The sequence below is a fragment of the Typopeltis vanoorti genome, chromosome 13 (assembly GCF_054136105.1).
Source record: "Typopeltis vanoorti isolate ZY-2024b chromosome 13, IOZ_Tvanoo_1.0, whole genome shotgun sequence".
NCBI lineage: Eukaryota > Metazoa > Arthropoda > Arachnida > Uropygi > Thelyphonidae > Typopeltis > Typopeltis vanoorti.
In genome coordinates, this window is record NC_143561.1 from 22,660,712 (window position 1) to 22,682,569 (window position 21,858).

General features: G+C 36.0%; 1 protein-coding gene across 5 annotated transcripts in view; it reads left to right on the forward strand.

The window, feature by feature from the left end:
* Positions 1-21,858, forward strand: part of LOC150099987 (uncharacterized) — a 167,144-nt gene that overhangs the window by 72,965 nt on the left and 72,321 nt on the right. For all 5 annotated transcript variants that reach the window (XM_090403008.1, XM_090403011.1, XM_090403009.1 and 2 more), the window contains exon 5: positions 20,286-20,394. In XM_090403008.1, coding sequence (XP_090259134.1) covers positions 20,286-20,394 — 109 coding nt within the window. The remainder of the gene's footprint in view (positions 1-20,285; positions 20,395-21,858) is intronic.

Genomic DNA, 21,858 nt, shown 5'->3' on the forward strand with positions numbered 1-21,858 from the left:
ATTAAATATATATGATTAATATAATTAAAGTAATATCTATAAAAAATTATACTCTAAATTAAAACTATACTTTTGAACCCTCCCTTATCTTTAAAGGATAAATTCATTCTCTCACCAACTCATTCCAAAATAAAAACTTCTCAACTTCCATGGAACAATACGGTCTGTTTCCCTATTTAGCATGTATTTTTCCATTCATACTCACTGTTTCACTGAGTATAAATATTCTTACTTCAGGCAAATTAAATACAAGAAGCACAAATCACCTATTGTTTAGAGAAAAAGTTTCTTTTATTACTTTATAAACAAAATATATCAAGGTAGAGCCTCTTCATTAATGCCACTTCTATAGTTTCAGATTTCTCTAATTTCATCACTTCACTGAGAAAATAATTGATATCACCAGTGTCCTTGAGACAGAAGATAAAACTTTCCATTTTGGGTTTCTTCAAACGTTGAAACAGAATTTTACTTAATATCTCATTTTTTACTATTCACTTGTTGATCGACAGTCACACTTTTCCAGTTTTAAGGATTTAACTTTGCTAAGATTCCTTTTCAGAATCTTCTGTTAAATTATTCCGACTGTCAAGTTTTAAAAAAATTCCTAAAACAAAATTCTCTGGTCTGCATTATCAAACTTTCATTCTCTGTCTTCTTGTTTTCTCCCCTTACTAGTATCAAATGCTCTGTCAGCTGTCATTTACCCATCAACCCCCCCCCCCCCCTCGGTGAGCATGCACACTTGTGCAACTAAGTGACAAGCAAAAATGTCAATAATAGCTGACACGTTAGCAAAAAGAATGTATTTATGATGAATGACAGATGTCACAGTACTCTTAACAATGGTGAATTGGTATTTAGAAAAATATTGAAATTATTACAACCATTAGACATCTGGTAACTATACAATAAATCTCACATATTTTACATTTTTATTTAACATAAATATCAGTTTCTTATCAAGTACATTGTAAGTGCTGATGATATGTGGTCATAACTCATAAAATTTTCATATACAAGAGCAAATTGTAAAATGATTCTTAATTGTAAATTATGATTATTTTTATAATGCTAATTGTATTCCAAGTAATAATAGGAAGTTCACATTAACTGTGGTGTATAGGTGTGGGAAAACAGTAAGGTGTATCTTGATGGCGTCACTCACACTCATTATTAGGTTTAATGGAATGAACTCATTCTGTGTGTATTCATTTCATTAAACCTAAAATGAGTTTAAAACAGCACTTGATTGATTGGTATCACATTCTTATATACTAATGCATGAAGCTTAAAGAACAAGTTTGTGGTTTAAATTATTAACCAGAGAAAGAAATTAAGCTGTATATTGTAAAGACTGAGTCTTGACTTACCAGTGAATTTCATTCAGTGGCAAATTCTCCATGCTTGCTGCTCAAGCTCATTAATTGAGAAAGAAGTAATATTTATTTGTTAATAAATGCATGCATTTATAAGCATTCCATTTAGGCTTTTATTTTTGTAGACAGAAGACGTCTTAAGCTTGCAGGGCAATAATTGAGCTTTGCGTTGTGTATCGAAGGCCGATGCTTGCTCGTCTAGTCAAAGCTACCTTGGCTTGCTCGGTTGTAGGCGCTTCCAGGTCCTCGCTGCAGTATTGTGATTTCATGCATGCGCATAACCATATCCGCTCCCTTCACGTCGTCTTAAACACAAGGCCATATGCAGTCAAAGTAGCTCTACATCAGTGAGCTTCAGCCAGCCTTTACAGGTGTGCATGTTGCATGGGAAAATAAGTTACAACCAACTTTTTATGATGATGTTATTGACCAGTTCATAAAAAAGAACCGTAAGGTAGAATTTGTATTCAAGTAGCTAAATTGAAAAAGATAGAATATCATTTGTAAAATAAATGTTGTATTTGTATAATTAAATGTACATAAATTTCTAAATACAGGTAACCCTTGTATAACGCGGATGTTAGGTTCCACAAAAATGCCGTGTTTTATAAGTCGCATTATGCGAGACTCAGATCACTTAGAAAAAGTGGGGTTAGTTTCCGAAATCGTTTTTTTTTTAAGATTATATAAACAATGACATATCCAGCAAAAAAATATTTTTATTTAATTCGGGTAATTCATGTTAAGAAAACAAATAAACTATGAAACAAATACATAGTATAAAATTATAAAAAATTATAAATTGTACGTAAACTTCATTGCACATAATACATAAATGTTTTAGGCAAAATAAAATAGTGTACATTTTAATCGTCATCACTCTCTTCAAAACTAATATTTCATAGATGTTCTTTATTTACGAGTGGCCGGACGACGTCATCACTTGAAATCTCTTGGACATCATTTGTATAATTCTCATTGCATACTTCGGTTGGTTTAGTTATCAAGAAGTCAGTAATAAGATCTTGCTTACCATTATGCTGCAATTTTTTATTATGGAGCTAAACAAATATCCAGTTGTCTCGTGAATTTTCCAGAGCGCTCCATTGGGAGATCATTATCCATAAAATAACTTTCTTGCCAAGTCTAATCCTTCTGCTAATTTCTTTAACGAATTCAACACAGTCAGAATCTTTGGCAGAAATTTCCCCACCATCTTGTTCGATGTCATCTATTAATTGTACCAGTTCCTCCTCACTTAAATATATTTCTCCATCAATTAATTCACTAATTTCGTTTTTGACCGTATCGCAAAAGCGCTCTAAATGGCCATCACCATAAAACTATTTTTTTTACGTAAAAAAAAGCATTACATATTATATGTAACTCACCAAAAAATAAAGTGCTCAGCTTGAGATTAACACACTTATGATTTTTAATGCGCTTTCCTGGCAGAAAACAAAGACAATTTTCAACAATAAATACTTTATACGGTAAGCAATTGATGTACATGTGTGCTAAGGGGTATTTCCCCTAATATAAATTCGCTACTTATAACTTCATGCGTGATATGGGCAGACGCAAATTTAACGAAGATAAAATTTGATTTTTTTTTAAGTCGTGCGTTGAAAAAATATATGAAAAGATAAAGGGTTACTACAGTTTGTAGACCGTCTTATTTCAAAACTGTGTTGTATAAGTACTGCATTATACGAGGGTTATCTGTGTATATAATTTTAAATGGTCAGTAATTCATTATTCTGCTAATCAGACTTCAATCACACCTCTCACTCCCTGAATGATAATAAGAGCAAGCGTGAATTTCAAGACCAGCATTTGCCCCTGCTTTCATTATTTCAAAGTGCATAATGGTAGTGATAATGTTGTCATAAAAAAACAAATAGATAAAAGAGGAGGTATGGGCAGACATTATTGTTTATCATGGAAGATTTAAACTATCCTATCGATGATGTGTTGAAATATTATTCAAGATAGGAATTTGAGACAGTGTGGTGCATAATAAGCAAATAGTCTGTACAGTTGAAGGTGGGAGTATGTTACTGTATTGGAGGAAGTAACAAGGAAAATATAGGCTGATTAAAGTGTCTATTAGGTTTTAACATGAAAGATAATGTAATTGGTAGTAAATGTTTTGAGAATCTTCATGATTATTATTAAAGCAGCATGTATGATAACCTGCTAAAAGGTATGAGATCTGTTCTACTCATAACAAATATCCTCACCAGACACCACTTTTTTGGATATCATTGCTATGACCTGTAATACTTTACTGCCACCATACTTGAACATCTCTATTACCATTTCACCAGGGCTAGCCATCTTTCCATTCTCTGCCACTTCTACAGCTTGCATCACCTCCTCTAGTGTCACTTCAAATGTCTTTTTTTTTTTTTTCTGACAATAGCCTCTCATCTCTTTAATATTTCACTCTATTCTCATATAATAAATCTCCATAATATCTCTTCAAATCTTGAAGAGAAATGATATTAAATCCTGTGCAAAATGTGTAAGGAGCTCATACCTGTTGCACAAATTGCCAGGAAACTATATTCCACTAAATGTTCAGTTTTATTTGACACATTTCTTTAGCCTTAATCACCATTCTTTTCACTTGTCTCTTAATATTGTACTCCTTTCTGTCTAAAAGAATTTTAGTGCTTTACCATCTTCTTTTGTTTTATATTCTCCTTCACTTTTTGACTCATGCATTTTATACTTCCCAGCTTTTTACCTTCTCTTCAAAGGGCCTTTTCAGCAACCTTTCATGTATACAATTCTTTAAATGGTCATAAAAGTTAGATTGCGATTTATCTTTGGTTAAATACAGTTTCTGCTTAAGACCTCATCTATATAAATCCTATATACTGTCATCTTGTAACAGTCCTATTTTGTGTCTGGGGATCTCAGTAACTATCGTCGTCATCTCGTGTATTTAGTCTCCTAGATGCAACAGGACACAGTCTTACTTATTACCGTATAATCTGACCCATGTTCACTTCTAAAGAACATTCTCGCATCTTGCACTATTGCTACTCACTCCTGTATACCTATTGCCAGATTAGTTTTTAATTTCAAATCTTTAGTTCGTTGGATCAGTAATATCCTCTATTTTAATATCTTATACCAAATTGAAGCCTCTTGGCTTTGTTTAATATCTGACTGTTATTTTATTTAGGAAAGCAAAAGTGTTTTTTTTTTTAATGAAAAAAGAAGATTTTAGCATAGGAGATTGTTAAAGATGCTTATTTCATAGTAAAAAAAAAAAATATATATATATATTATATAAACTTGGAAAGTTTTAAATAAAGACCAGAGAGCTTATGAGAATGCAATCCTTGGCACTGAAGTTGCCTTAGCTCACTACTTAAAACAACTGCTGTCCAATATAGTGTGTGTATGTGCACATACACAGAAACTTAAAAAGTTTAAGCAGTGCAAGCTAAAGCAATCCTGATGCTGAGGATTGTGTTCTCATAAGCTTCATGATCAATTTTCAAAACTTTAAAGTTTTTCTGTCTGTGTGTATTCAACTGTAAAATAAGGATGGTTCTTTTTTTTGTATTTTCATGTTGGTTACATTAGTTGTGAAATTATTATTATATTATATAAGTAAAGTGGATATTAGATCCAGCATTATTTCAATGCTGAATGTAGAAACTATGAAAGTTTCGTAAGGTAAGTTGACCAGAGAGGTTACGGGAATACACTCCCCGGCATTCACGAGTTGCCTTAGTATGCACTACTTAGATGATGTAGATGTTGTCCAAGCGTCTATATATTTGCCTTTTATTAGTCCATTTTGATAAGGTTTCACTGACCTGAAAGCTGTTTCGAACTGGTTAGTTCTCTCCAGACACAAAGTAGAAACCTTGAGAGAGCAAACTCTCTTTCAGTACTAAGGAACTTGAAATGTCAGAGAAATGTATTTTTTGTAAGCGAACTCTCAGTCAGTGTGTAAATGTAATTACTAAAATAAAGAGCCAAAAGACTTCAGTTTGTCGAGGCAAAATTATATAAGTAAAGTGTGCTTTACTTATATATAACTGGTAATTAACTTATGGAATTTACAATGCATAAAACGGATACTAATTAAAGGAAACTTTAATGAATACCTTCAATATTTCAGCAACGTCATGTTGCATCTTCAGGAACATACAGATATGGTATGTGCACGCAGCCACTAACAAAAGCAAATGAGGAAGAAGGCAAGAAACTAATATTGTTCCTAAAGTCCTAAATTAGTCTGCTAAGTGGGCACCTAATGGTGCCCCTAGCAGACTAATTGGGTTGTCTTGGCCTTTGGGCTGAAGTTCTCATGATGTAAGTCTCCCAAATTTTTGGCAGTCTCATGCACCCAAATTTGTTGAGGTTTGGAACGTTTTTTAGAGATGCTGATGATTCCATGAATAATCTTTCATACTTGAACTTGCTGCGGTGTATTATTTTAGTTTTCTTCCAACGAATTCTATAGCGGGTATCTATGGCATGGTCTGCAAGCCCAGAGTGGCTGTACTGGTGAAACCGGATGTAGTCTTTGTGTTCTAAAATCCTGATATTCGCTGCCCTGCCTGTTTGGCCAAAGTAGGACAATTTACAGCTGCAAGGGACCTGGTATACACCAGGTAGGTCTAGGCAAAGTGATTGGTCTTTGATGGAGCGGATAAGGGATGCCAACTTTTTATATGGTCTATAACCAGAAGTTAAGTCATATTTTTTGAGAATATTGGTTATTTTCTCAGAGGTGCCCCAGATGTAGGGGTTGGTGATAGATTTAGTGTAATCTTTATTGTGAAGGAGGGGGTTGTGGTTTACTGGTTTTAGTATTTTTTTGGGGGTTGTAGCCATTGACTAAGAAAGTGTTGAGGATGTGGTTTAGTTCAGTGGTTAGGGCATCGTCATCTGAGCAGATTAATTTTGCCCTGTTGTATAGTGTTTTAATAACCCCATATTGTTGTGAAGGGGGGGGGGGGTTTGCAGGTGAATGTATCTGCCTGTATGGGTGGGTTTTCTATAAACAGAGAAAACCGAAGATCCAGCAGGCTGGAGAGTGATTAGAGTGTCTAGGAAGGGGAAGGTGTTGTTTTCCTCTTTTTCCAAAGTGAACTGGACCCTGTGGTGTTGGTTGTTTATGTGTATTAGGAAGTACAAGAGTTTACTTATATAATTTTGCATCGCCAAACTGAAGCCTTTTGGCTCTTTATTTTAGTAATTATTATTACACTTTTAAAAATTTTTTTTCATCTGCAATTTGGCTAAAGCACCAAATATTCAGCTGAAGCATACAGAATTAAATTTTATTTTGAACAAAAAAAAAAAAACATTAAAAATTTTGTGTGTTTAAACATTTGTTTACAAAATTTATTCCTAGTTAAAAGATATTTTTTCATCAATAATCCAAATCAATCTTAACATTGATAATTTTTATTGAAGGATGCCAGTCATCAGTTTATTTTTTTCTTTCTCTCTTATTAATAAGTTAATTTTGTGCTAGCTTTTAAGAAACTATGTAAGCCACCAATATTTCCAAAATATTGGTGGCTACAAAAAAAAAAACTGCTTTCGTTACTGCCTTTTATCAAATAAAAAAAAAAAAAAATGACCCATCTGTTCAACCCTATTCTATAATAGAACAATACAGGTAGTTCTAGATCATAGGTTTCCAAACTTTTTCAGGCCACTGCCCACTTTGCAAGACAAATTTTGTAACGTCCCCCCATTTTTACAATAGCAAAAAATGAATAAATTTTTTAAATATATAAAAAATAGAAGTTGAAATATCCTGTATGACACGTTCAATTTTTTATTTTGCATGCAAGCGCATTTTGTTCGTCCGACCACAACATTATCCGAATAATTATAAATAATAATTAATAAATAAAATAATTATACAAGGTATAAACAACAAACCTACAAAACATAACCACAGAAAACAGTATAATAAGTTTCAAATAATATTTGTTTTGTTTTTTCCCTCTAGTTAGCAATATAAGTTAGTACTAACTAAAATTTACGATTTTATTTCTTTCTTGCCATTATTATTTTTACTTGTAATATTAACTGGTAATTAATTTACGGAATTCACAACGCATATGAAGTATATTAATTAAAGATACTTTAATGAATCACTTCTATATTTCGGCAATGTCACATTGCCATCTTCGGGAACATAAAGATATGGTATGTGCACTAAGGAACTAACAAAGCAAATGAGGAAGAAAGTAATAAACTAATTCTGTTCCTAAAGTCCTAATGGTGCCCTCTTGCGGGCTAATTTGGTAGTCTTGGCCGTTGGGCTGAAGTTCTCATAATGAAAGTCTCCCAAATTTGGGGCAGTTTCATGCACCCAAATTTGTTGAGGTTAGGAACGTTTTTTAGAGCTGCTGAAGATTCTTTGAACAATCTTTCGTAATTAAACTTGCTGTGATGGATTATTTTTGTTTTCTTCCAACGAATTTTATGGTGGGTATCTAAGGCATGGTCTGCCAACCCAGAGCGGCTGTACTGGTGAAACCGGATGTAGTCTTGGTGTTCTGAAATCCTGATATTTGTTGTTCTGTCTGTTTGGCCAAAGTAGGACAATTTGCAGCTGCAAGGGACCTGGTCTACACCAGGTAGGTCTAGGGGAAGTGGTTGGTCTTTGGTAGAGCGGATAAGGGATGCCAACTTTTTATATGGTCTGTAACAGGAAGTAAGGTCATATTTTTTGAGGATATTAGTTATTTTTTCAGAGGTGCCCTGGATGTAGGGGATAGTGATAGACTTGGTGTAGTCTTTATTGTGGAGGGGGGGTGGGGGTTGTGGTTATTAGGTTTTAGTATTTTTTGGATTTTCTTGGGGTTATAGCCATTGGCTAAGAAAGTGTTGAGGATGTGGTTTAGTTCAGTAGTCAGGGCCTTGTCATCTGAGCAGATTAATTTTGCCCTGTTATATAGTGTTTTTATAACCCTATATTGTTGTGAGGGGGGGGGATTGCTGGTGAATGTATTTGCCAGTATGGGTGGGTTTTCTGTAAACAGAGAAAACCAAAGATCCATCAAGCTGGCGGGTGATTAAAGTGTCTAGGAAATGGAGGGTGTTGTTTTCCTCTTTTTCTAAGGTGAACTGGACTCTGGGGTGTTGGTTGTTTAAGTGTGTTAGGAAGGAGTGGAGTGTGTCTGAGCCATGTGGCCAAATAGCAAACACATCATCCACATAACGAAGCCAAATAGTGGGTTATTGTGGGGCGGAGTTTAAGGCTTTCTCTTCAAATGTCTCCATAAAGAAATTGGCCAAGGGTGGGGAAAGTGGTGAACCCATGGCTGTCCCCTCTATCTGTTTGTAGAAGAGAACAAATTACCGCGACGCGCGTTCTCCTTGCCGACGAAAACAAAACCTTACGGGCATTAGAGGAAGAGCTTTCTAACACACTCGGCCTTGATCTATGGTCTATTCTTCATGACATCTCATGCACATCGGCAAGAAAGGAATTCGAAAAAGTTCGTAATCGGCACGTGAAGAAATACGAAAACCTGACAAAGACTTCTACTTCTGTACCCAAGCCACCACTTAACACAGTAGTCAACCTCTCGTCGGCAGTTTTAAAGCCTGAAGCTCTCACCGCACTTTCACGTGGTCACAATTTCGCCCTAGCTCCAAAAAGGATACCTGCTGAAGAAATCATGATCCAAATAGAGCGTGGAATCCGCAACCTGCCTAACCATATCGCCAACAACGTGAGACTGGATGTAGTCGGTGTTCTCACTAAAGCCAAACCTCCAAAATCCAACTTATCCAAAAACGAATATACAGCCCTACAAGAATTAAAAAACAACAAAAAAATAGTAATCACCAAAGCTGATAAGGGAAGCGCCACTGTGGTACTCAATCAAAAAGACTACAAAGGTAAGCTAAATTCTTTAATACGAGACCGTACTACTTACCTCCCCATTGAATATAATCCGACCAACTCTCAGATTAGAACTATCCACAGACTCCTTAAGAAGGTCACTTCTTGGCCTGTGGAAGTCACCAACAAACTTAAACCTTATAACTCTAGACCCCCCCCGATTATATGGACTCCCAAAAATACATAAACAAAATGTGCCATTGCGTCCCATAGTGGATGGCATTGATTCCCCCACATATAAATTAGCCAAACATTTAGCCAAAACGCTCACACACTACACTGGCAACACACCATCACACATAAAAAACTCAGCCCACTTTAAAGCCAGTATAGAAAACCTCACACTCCAACACACTGACATAATGGTCAGTTTTGACGTCTCCTCCCTATTCACTAATGTCCCACTCAAAGAAACCCTTGAGCTCATCCAAGCCAAGTTTCCTCCCGATATCTCAGCCCTATTTCAGTTCACAATGAACTCAGGCTATTTCGTTTGGCATGGAAAATTCTACAAACAGATAGAGGGGACAGCCATGGGTTCACCACTTTCCCCACCCTTGGCCAATTTCTTTATGGAGACATTTGAAGAGAAAGCCTTAAACTCCGCCCCACAATAACCCACTATTTGGCTTCGTTATGTGGATGATGTGTTTGCTATTTGGACACATGGCTCAGACACACTCCACTCCTTCCTAACACACTTAAACAACCAACATCCCAGAATCCAGTTCACCTTAGAAAAAGAGGAAAACAACACCCTCCCCTTCCTAGACACTTCAATCACCCGCCAGCTTGATGGATCTTTGGTTTTCTCTGTTTACAGAAAACCCACCCACACTGGCAGATACATTCACCAGCAATCCCCCCCCCCCCCTCACAACAATATGGGGTGATAAAAACACTATATAACAGGGCAAAATTAATCTGCTCAGATGACAAGGCCCTGACTATTGAACTAAACCACATCCTCAACACTTTCTTAGCCAATGGCTATAACCCCAAGAAAATCCAAAAAATACTAAAACCTAATAACCACAACCCCCCACCCCCCCTCCACAATAAAGACTACACCAAGTCTATCACTATCCCCTACATCCAGGGCACCTCTGAAAAAATAACTAATATCCTCAAAAAATATGACCTTACTTCCTGTTACAGACCATATAAAAAGTTGGCATCCCTTATCCGCTCTACCAAAGACCAACCACTTCCCCTAGACCTACCTGGTGTATACCAGGTCCCTTGCAGCTGCAAATTGTCCTACTTTGGCCAAACAGGCAGAACAACAAATATCAGGATTTCAGAACACCAAGACTACATCTGGTTTCACCAGTACAGCCGCTCTGGGTTGGCAGACCATGCCTTAGATACCCACCATAAAATTCGTTGGAAGAAAACAAAAATAATCCATCACAGCAAGTTTAAATATGAAAGATTGTTCAAAGAATCTTCAGCAGCTCTAAAAAACGTTCCTAACCTCAACAAATTTGGGTGCATGAAACTGCCCCAAATTTGGGAGACTTTCATTATGAGAACTTCAGCCCAACGGCCAAGACTACCAAATTAGCCCGCAAGAGGGCACCATTAGGACTTTAGGAACAGAATTAGTTTATTACTTTCTTCCTCATTTGCTTTGTTAGTTCCTTAGTGCACATACCATATCTTTATGTTCCCGAAGATGGCAATGTGACATTGCCGAAATATAGAAGTGATTCATTAAAGTATCTTTAATTAATATACTTCATATGCGTTGTGAATTCCGTAAATTAATTACCAGTTATGTCTAACCAACGTATAAGTCTTACTACTAGAATTGTAATATTAAATTATATAAAATTGGGTTTATTTTTGTACAAATCAATTAGAAAAGTGGTTGTATATATTTTATATATATATTTTGAAATGAAATATAACAAATATGTTTGCTACTGTAAACATAACCTATTATACACACATATATACATGCTCTATTTTCTTATTGACATAGAAAATTGACATCTATTTCTATCTGACATGGTAAATTTTCAAATGATTAAATAATTGAAATAGAAAATTGATAAAAAAATTTATCGTGTAAGACGGGCAGAAGATGAATTAAAATGCAATATTTAAATTTTAAATGATTATCTAATCACAAAATCACGAAAATAATTAATTTTTAAATATATATTAATTTCTTCTATAAAGAGCCACCGACGCCTAGACCGCCTGAAGGCCCCCAAATGCTTCTGATCCCACTATAGCCCCCCCCCCCTAGAAGGCTTCACCGCCCACTTTGGGAACCTATGTTCTAGATGATGATGATGATGATATGAGCAAGCCAAGAACACTTAAAATGGATTCCCACAAGGGTCAGTTCTGGTCCCTCTTCTTTTCAATTTGTATATTTCTGACTCTCCAAGGACAACGTCTAGAAAATTCGCATATGCTGATGATTTATGCATCACATTCCAACACCAGAACTTCTGCACTATAGAGCATGTACTAACTAGTGACTTAGAGAAGCTAAATCACTTCTTTGAGAAGTAGCGTCTTATTCCAAGCACTACCAAGACTGAAACATGCTGTTTCATTTGAACGATAGCATGGCATAAACATCTTAAGAGTGCCACTAAATAGGAACATACTACCGCACAATTTTAATCCAAAGTATCTGGGCATTGGGAATATAACAAAGATCTGTTTAAGTTTTGTCGATTTGGAAAAGGCATATGACGAGGTGCCCAGAGAGAAGCTATTCAATATGCTATGGTATGAAGATATGGTATGAAGGTCAGCAATAAAAAGATAAAGTCAATGAAAATAGGCAGAATCATTGAAAATGTCAACTGTGTTGTGAATGGAGAACCTGTGGGACAAGTAAAACATTTCAGCTACTTAGGCATGATTTTTAGTGAAGATGGTAAATTAAATATGGAAGTAGACAACAGAATCAACAAAGCTGGTATGGTAGGAAGTCAATTATATAAATTCATATGGAATAAGAGAGAAATTAGTTGGTACACTAAATTTGCTATACAAGACAGTGTTCAAACCAATTTTAACTTATGGATCTGAGAGCTGGGTCAGAAGTAAAACACTTGACCAAAGACTAGAGACCGCAGATATTAGAGTCCTGAGGAAGATAAGGGACATGAACAGATGGCATCAATGGCAATATCATATTAAAAATGAGGATATTAGGAAAGAACTTGACTTTGTCAGCATCTAGGAATGCATTAGCAGAGCCAATCTCAGGTATGGTCACTTAAACAGAATAAGATAGGAAAGATTAGCAAAACAAGTGTTCTCTGCCAGGTTGCCAGGAAAACGACTCAGAGGAAGACCAAGATATAGTTGGATTGATACGGTACAAAGTGCCTTAGACGATAGAAATATAAGATCTAATAATGTCGGAGTCTTGAAAACTAACAGATTGATTTGGAGGAAAAGTGTAGATAGGAAGTTAGTAACGATGTAAATTTTTCATGTAGTACTATCATATCCTGTACACCCCCTTGAGGGTACATGGCAGGAAATTGATGATGATGTATCTTTGCATAACCCTGGACAGAACCCTCTCCTTTAATAGACATCTCTCCAATATTGCTGCCAAACTCAGAGCTAGAAATAACATACTGCATAAACTTGCCGGAACAGCCTAGGGGCTTGTGCTCCAACATTAAGGACATTTGCTCTAGGCCTCGTCTACTCAACTCTGAATACTGCTCAGCTGTCTGGCTGAACAGTGTGCACATTAAATTAATTGATACTGTATTGAGTCAGACAATTATTATTATTATTTTGGGCAACTCCAAGGAGTCAACAGACTCATCTAAGGGGGCCCTAACATCATGTCAAGAACAACTATTCGACATTCACACAGTATCTATCATACCTTGCCTTGAACTCATTCACAGTCGTAGCACCCACAACAGACTCTGGCAGCTTATTCCACTCATTCACCACTCTAAAAGTAAAAAACCTAGCTCTAACACCCTTACTAACCACACTCTTGCCCAGATTCCATAGATGTCCCCTAGTCCTCCCACCACCAGTCCTGTTCTCAAAAATATCCTCTGAATTAATCCTATAGAAACCCTTCAGCAATTTGAATGTCTCAATCATATCTCCCCTTTTCTGCCTATCAACCAGTTTTTGCAACCCACAAATCTTCAGCCTGTTCTCCTAAGGTTCATTCCACAGACCTGCTATCATCTTGGTCACTCGTCTCTGGATCCTCTCCACCTCCTCCCCATCAAGAAGAAACCCTGACGCCCATGTCTGGACACAGTAGTCTAGATGGGGTCTTATCAAGGCTTGATACAGAGGAACAATAACTTGTTTGTCTCTGCTTGTTAAAGTATTTTTCAGAAGCCAAGTGATTTGATGTGCTGATTTAGCCACTTTTCCGATGTGCCCACTAAACTTCAACTCCCTATCCACCAACACTCCCATATCCCTGGCCTCATCAATCTCCTGGAGTACGGTTCCACCAATGTGATATACTGCTGCTAATCTTTTCACCCCAAAATGCATAACCCTATACTTTGCCACATTAAATTGACATCCATTTTCCTTAGCCCAGTCCTCCAAAACTATCCAAATCATCTTGCAAAATTTTGACATCCTGTGCACTCACAATTGCTCTACCCAACTTTGCATCATCAGCAAACAAGTGAACACTTCCTCTCAGATCCTTTCCTATATCGTTAATGAACAAATTGAAAAGTAATGGCCCATGAACAGAACCCTGCGCACACCACTAGTCACAAGCCGTCTTTTGGACTCAACTTCTGAATAAACTACTCTCTGGTATCTCTCCATCAACCACCCTCCTATCCATCTCGCCAACCCTATATCCATCCCCATCTTCTCCAGTTACAATGCATATCATTTCTGGAACAATAAAGACTACTTTATCATATTGGCTACCAGTTCTGAGCCACATACAACCGCCACAACTACGATGCCAAGGCAACCTAATTCATGAATATAGCAAAATTTGCCTGAACCCCCTGCTTCCTATACTCTGATATTGATAGCTTTACATCACAGAGGCTTAAGTCAAGACACCTGCCTATTATAATGGCACAACAACTTGTCATTGAGGGCTATGATGCATGGCAGATGGAATGGACTACCAAAGCCCCAGTAATCTGGCCGACTGTCTTTAACCCAAACAGCCTTCCATCAGGGTTCTACCTGCCTCGAAAAATATGGATCTCCCTAAATAGGGTTTATTCGCACAACCATGGTAGGTGCAGAGCTTCCTTATTTACTTGGAGAATAAGACCAAACTCATCTTGTGACTGTGGTGAGGATAACCAAACTATACAACATATCACATTTGATTGTCCTCACAGAGCCTTCATGAGACCAGTATCTGACTTTACAACATTCTCTACTGATTGTTGACTGGTTGTTGAACTTAGACATTCAATTTTAATTTTATGCTTATTTGTATGTCACTTCACACTATTGTATTCTTTTATGCATTTTGCTGTCTTGTATGTGGGTTTTTTTTTTTTTTGTGTGTATGGTAGCATATGCATGTATTCTTCTTAGCCAAATGCTAAATAATAAAATAAAATATCACATGAAATATCTTAATTTTTACTCTTGACTTATTCACTATTTGACACAATATATGAACAACTGACACTGCTCATTGTTCTCAGCAATCAGTCAGAACACAGAATCATGGAATCTAATTTGGTCATTATGTTCACAATGAGCAGGGACACATGCTTTTCCCAAAACCTAATTATGTAGATGGGGGGAAAAAAACAGTTTGCTTCAAGATATACAGTTTTAGAAACCAATAATTAAGGGAAAGTATATTTGGTTGGTATATTTAAACCAACTAATAATAAAAAGTACTTCCTGTATATGTCTGCTGCTTAGTTACTAGAATAAAAATGTGAAAAACATCTCCCCACCCAAAAAAAAAAAAAAAAGACATGGCAAGCAAAACAATATTTAATGTAGCATTAAGTACAACATATGGATTTAGTGAGAATTAAAATAATTCTAGGATTTAGTGTAATTACACAATAGGAATTTGACACCTGTATAGTGAAAAATATCTTTCTCCCATAGTCACAATATTGCCCTAACTCAAACTAAACTAAAACATTTTATTATAGCACTAAATTAAGTACTATGTCCTAGTACTTAATTTAGTGCTAGAAATCACTTGATAAGGAAAATTTATTCATTCATTACTTCACTAAGTGCAGAAATATATTTATCTAATGTAAATTTTCAAAAGCGAATTTTTTTATGACTTGAAATATGGTAATGTTACATTTGGGATTTTCTGTACCATTAAGACAGAAAATTAATTTTAGAAATAAGTCTATTTAATTGAAACTAGCATACTATATACATTGCTTTGAAAGAATTCAATGTACACCCTATAGGGAAGGTGCATCGTGCCATGTGCATGATGCACTTTCATGGAGCATCATATTACTCCAATTTATATTGGAGTAATATGATGCTCCTAAGTCAGTGCAAGTGTGTCTGGGTGAAAGGCTGCCAGAAGGGAACTGACAGAGTTGGAAAGAGGTGTGGTGATAGGATACCATGTTGCAGGCCTATTTGTTTGGCAAATTGTTGACAAATAGGGTCATCCCAAGTCAACAATCAGTGATACTACACTGAGATGGAAGCATAGGGAGGCATCTGAAAGTGCTACCCGCAGTGGATGACTCACCACATTCAACGAAAGTGACCGTAGGGTGCTATGAAGGATAATATATAAAAACTGCCATTCATCATCCAACGTCGACTGGAACACGAATCTGCACAAAAACATTCAGAAACAAGGCTCACAACATAGGTTTGAATGGTAGGACAGCAATATGCAAGCCCCACATCATCCAAACCAACATGCAGCAGCAGCATCTTCATTGGTACAAAGAGCATGTACAGTGGGACATGGAAGCTTGGAAAGCTGTATTATGGTGTGACAAATCACACTACAACCTCTGCCTAGTACATGGATGAGTGTGGGTATAGCAGATGCCTGGTGAACATGTCTTACTAGAGTGCGTAACACCAACTATGAAATTTGGAGGTGGCAGTGTGATGGTATGGTCCTGTTTTTTCTGGTTTGGCCTCAGACCACTGTCTATGGAGCCACAAACATTGAAGTCAGAGAGGTAGCTGAACATTCTGGACAATGCAATGCTTCCTACTTTGTGGTATTTGTACAGAACTGACCATTGTCTCTTTCATCAAGACAATGCACTATGTCATAAGCCTGCTGCTACTGTAAGTGCATGGTTTGCGGACATGAACATCACCACATTTGACTGGCCTGGCCTCCACAGAGCCCTAATCTAAACCCTATAGAACATCTGTGGGATGAACTGGATCATTGGATAAGATTGGATTTCTGCAGTTATCACAGAAAGTGATAACTTTCTGTGATAACTGCAGTTATCACAAAAGAAGGTCTTGCATCTTATTAAGGTGGGTGCCATGGCTGTTTGTTCCTCACACTATTGTCCATTATCTTCTTTCCAAGCAGTGTATATTTAACAATTTGTAAAAAATTGCCTACAAGATGCCAAAGAAACATATGGTCAAGTGAGTTCTCACCTGACATGCAACTTTCCCAAGACACTGCTGATGTTGACAACATTAACTTGAATAAAGTTTCAATAAAGTTTAAAAATTAATCAAACGATTTGAAGTAATAATGCAAGCAGTCGATTGCTAACACAAGCATGTGGCTACAGAACCACAAGGCTCATTAAGGTTTGAGCAGTTTATTTAAACAAGGAACTATTCAAATTTAAATTAGCTGTATTCAAGACAGTGTTCAAACTAATTTTAACTTATGGATCTGAGAACTGGGTTAGAAGTAAAACACTTGACCAAAGACTGGAGACTTCAGATGTGAGAGTCCTGAGAAAGATTAGGACCATGAACAGATGGCATCAATGGCAATATCATATTAAAAACAAGGATATTAGGAAAGAACTTGACATTGTCAGCATCCAAGTGTAAAATTCGATGCGGTGAAAATTTGTATGAATTACTATATTTTAAAAAAGTGCTGATTGTAAACTTGTAAAGCTAACTATCAAAAGGAATGATATGGAAATTGTTCACAAATTATAAAAAAAAATATTGTAAAGGTTAAAATTGTGCATAATGTTGGTTTGGTGTAACAGAATGTTAGAAGTAATTCTTTAAGTTAAGGGGATTAGACTGAATTATGTTGGCGAGTAAACAAAAATATTAAAGGTCGTTCAGATGTAGAGATTGTTGCCGTCAACTCTGAAGGTCAAAACAGCAGTGATGTCATTTATTTATGGAAGATTCGGGGGTCTCCGACACTAAAAATAAGAAGCTTCTGAATCCTATAAAAGAGGCTGTTCAAAGGGCTGTCTGTTCAGGCTGGCTGTTCGGAAGTTTAGTTTGAAGGCTGTTCTAGGAGTTCGAGGAGTTTGTTCGTTTGCAGAAGTAAAAAGCCCAGGAGAGGAAGGTCATTCTACAGACATGTATTTCTAGTAGCCGAATGTGTGACCAGATATGCGCCGTCGACAGTGGAAACAATAACCAACAGTGAGCTATGCTACAGATCACGGACGAGGACTACCCCAGGATGACCGCCAAAAGCTGTTCAGCAAAGGCTAGGATATAGGGACCCAGGAAAGCAATCAGCAGAACTGCCAAAAGTCATCCAGACTGGTTGGACTGTATTTGTTTCTACGAATTTGTGAGTAGATTTTAATATGTTAACGCCCGAAATTGCAAACAAGAATTGTATGTCGCTGAACGTAGCTTTGTTAAAATTAGTTGTTTAAGTCACTATAAGAAGTCCTTGAGACTAAAAGTGAGCTAGTTTTACATTTGAGAAGAATGTTAGTCAATGATATTGATTGTGGCAGCCAGTAATTGCCTAGAATTTGTAAAGCAAGTTATTCATGCATTGTGAATTGCAGGTCTATATTCTAAGGTTACGATTTTAAGTTTAAAGTAGGAATTAGAGAGAATGTTTAATGTATGTCTTATTGTATTGTGCTTAAGGTAAAATAAACATGTTTTGTTTGTTTAGAAACTATCGCCTGATTTTTGACCAATGCACTGTCTCACAAAAATAACCAAACCTGTGTACTTAAATTAGAGAAATTGCCACTACTGACTATTTAAGGTATTATTTTAGAAAGTGATCTATTCCATAAGTGTTATAACTATTCTTCCTGTGCCATAACATTAATTCATGTTGGCGCAGTCAAAAAAAAACAAATAAATTTTCCTTGAATTATATCACGTGGGAAATAGTTAACACTGGATCTGTGAATTGCCTATTCTATAGGTCTTTTCATTAACAGCACTAACACTTGTAGGTAGTGTAAAGGATTACAAGCGGGAACTAAATTAATTGGCTTAAGATAGAAAAAGGTAAAGAGAACTTAACAGATTTAAACAAGTAGAAGTAAGGAAATAAGAAAGAGAATAAGATAAATAAAATCTTAGAATCTAAATAACCGTGCAGTTCGACAGCTCGAAATAATAATCGGAAATAATATCATCAAATAATTATTACAAATGGTGCAAAAAATAAAAATTTTACACAAGAATGCGTTAGCAGAGCTAATATCAAGTGATATGGTCACTTAAACAGAATGGGAAAGGAAAGATTAGCAAAACAAGTGTTCTCTGCCAGGTTGGCAGGAAAAAGACCCAGAGGAAGACCAAGATATAGGTGGATTGATACAGTAAAAAGTGCCTTAGAAGATAGAAATGTAAAATCTGATAATGTTGGAGTCTTGACAGGTAACAAACTGATTTGGAGGAAAGTTGTAGATTGGAAGTTACTAATGATGTAAATTTTTCATGTAGTACTGTCATATCCTTTACACCCCTTGAGGGTATATATCAGGAGTTTGATGATGATGACTATTCGAATTTATCAGTAAATCTTTTGAGGATTTGTGCACCATTTTACTGGTATTGCAATTTCTATTACACACTACCTATTGAAAAACAAATAATACATCAGATTTAATTATGTAAAAATGGGCCATTTCCAATTATACTTTAGAAAATTTGGCAATAAGTTATCAGTAGGAAGTCAGTAATGTTTGTTTTTTATGTGATACTATGATAGTATTCTGTACACCTCTTGAGGATACGTATCAGGAATTTGATATTTGTCTAGTTGAAACATTTTACTTCTTCCATCATGATTACTCAGATTAACAGCCTTTCAATGTTTATTTACCTTTTATATAGTTCAATAAAAAACAAGAAATATATTTGAAGCCTGATGAATAATGTTACTTATACTTAAATAAGGCTTTTTTTAAATAAATACTCTTTTGGAAATTATAAGATGAAAGAAATGAGATGACCCCCTTTGAAATTGGGTTGGAGGATGGGAAGAGAATGATAAACTTAAATTTTAAAAAAAAAGTATTTATTTTATTTTATTTATGTATTTATTTATTTAATGCAGCTCCCATCCTGTAAAGTACTTAAGGATTTTTTTCTTTTAATTTTATCGATTTTATATATTTTTATTATTTTTTTTTTTACCAGCTCCAGAAACCCTATTCTAGACACCAAACATGGAATTTTTTCAAGCCACTTCAGGACTCCAGTAATCTGGGCAGTGGTCTCACACTACATGATGAAATCCATCTCCCACTAAAGACTTTCACAAACATCCAAGCCCACAGTCAGATTCGAAACCACATCCTGTTGGTTAGAGAGTGAATACACTAACTACTCGGCCAACAAGGCTGGCATTTATCATAGCAATCATTTTAAGACACACATGCCAACGGTTTGAAGATATGATTCACTAAAGAGTTGGAGTTGTGGATGAGAGGCCTACTTGCCAGATATGCTTTTTGGCTGTATGCCATCTTGTTGGTTTTAAAAAGTGTATTATTAATTTATCAACTAATTCTAAGTGCAGTAGATTAATCTCGATATTCTTGTGCTTACTGAAATAATCAAAAGCCATAAATCTGTTTTAAATTTAATGTTTGCAGGCTGCAGCTAAGCAGTTACCAAAAGGTAAAGTTCCCATCCTTTGTGTACTTATAAAGTCAGTTACAATCAAAGGAGCAGAAGCTAGTGCAGTATTTAGAGACAGAACAGGTAATATTTCTCTTTAGCTACTTTATCTATTTAGTTATTCCATTTTTGTAGTTGTTCACTTAAGTACAACCAAGTAAATAACTGTGATCACAAAAGTGCATATCATGATGGCATTGGTATATGGTGAAACTGTTCGTAATTGTAACAGTTGAATATAGAACTTTTTTTGGCTGGGGGAGGAGGAAGAAGACGTACTGCTTGATGTAATTTATATAATTTTGCTTTTCATCCCACAAAAGGAATAGGGTCAAACTGGCCAGAGAACACACATGTAGTAATAGACATACTCACCTCATAAACTGCTTCACTCATAATTACAACCTAATTAAATTTGGCCGTTGAAATGATCCAATTAAAATGGCTTGACAGATATAAGTAGTAATCCTAAATATGAAGCTTTATCAAATTCATCAAGCCAAGGTGGAATTAGTATCATTCAAATTGTTTTTTGCAAATAAAAATGCTTCATCAACAGGTCTTGAATATAATGTTGATTTAATTCATCCACAGTTATGTGGCAAAACTCATACATCCATTGTGCCCCATCCACCCTATTCTCTGGATTTAGAATTTTCCCTGTTTACTAAACTTAAAACCACTTTGAAAGGACGTGGTTTCCAAAACATTAGAGGAGATTCAGGAAAATGTGATAACAGAACTGTGCACCATCACAGAAAGTGGGTTCCAGGAAGCATTCCAACAATGGAAGAAATGTTGGGAATGGTGTATCGTCAATAGAGGAGCCTACTTTGAAGGGGACAGTGCTTAAAATGAGGCAATAAAGTCTTTATAGCAAAAGTTTGGTCATTTTTTTTTTGAACCAGGAAGTAGTACCATCTGATTTACCATCTGATCATGCAGTACAAATTCATAATGGACAATGCCCTTCCAATCAAAAATACACAACCAACATCACCTTGATCTTTGACCGAATCATCCATCATCGCTTAAACCACTCATAGCACTGCATTCAGCTCATACAGTCCTTTCCATATGCTTGGTTAAGCAATTGAAGTGTCTCTGTAAACTTTTTACCAAGTTTGCAGAGACACTTTTTTTTTTACATCTGCTATTTGATATTTGACACACATTCTTCAAAATTTCACACACACACACATTCTTCAAGCTCTTTCATTGTCACTTTGTCGCTAATCTGAACAGCTTGTGCATGTTCTCAATTCAGCAGATGTAACTCTACGACTAATGCTCATAGCAGAATAGGACAAATGGCAGTTTGTTGTCAAAACCTGCTGCTATGTGCCCTCAGTAGCTGCAGTGCACTCTCTGTGCCGGTTGGTGTGCTATTTAAAAAGTTCGGTCTTTTTTTAACACCCCTTATATAATTGATTATAGTTGGAGGTTGGAACTTGTGTATAAGTAAAATCAATTATTTCAGCCTTTCTTTGGTTCATTCCAGAATAATAATTTCCCAAGGTGTGTGCATATTCCCAATTTCTGTGCATA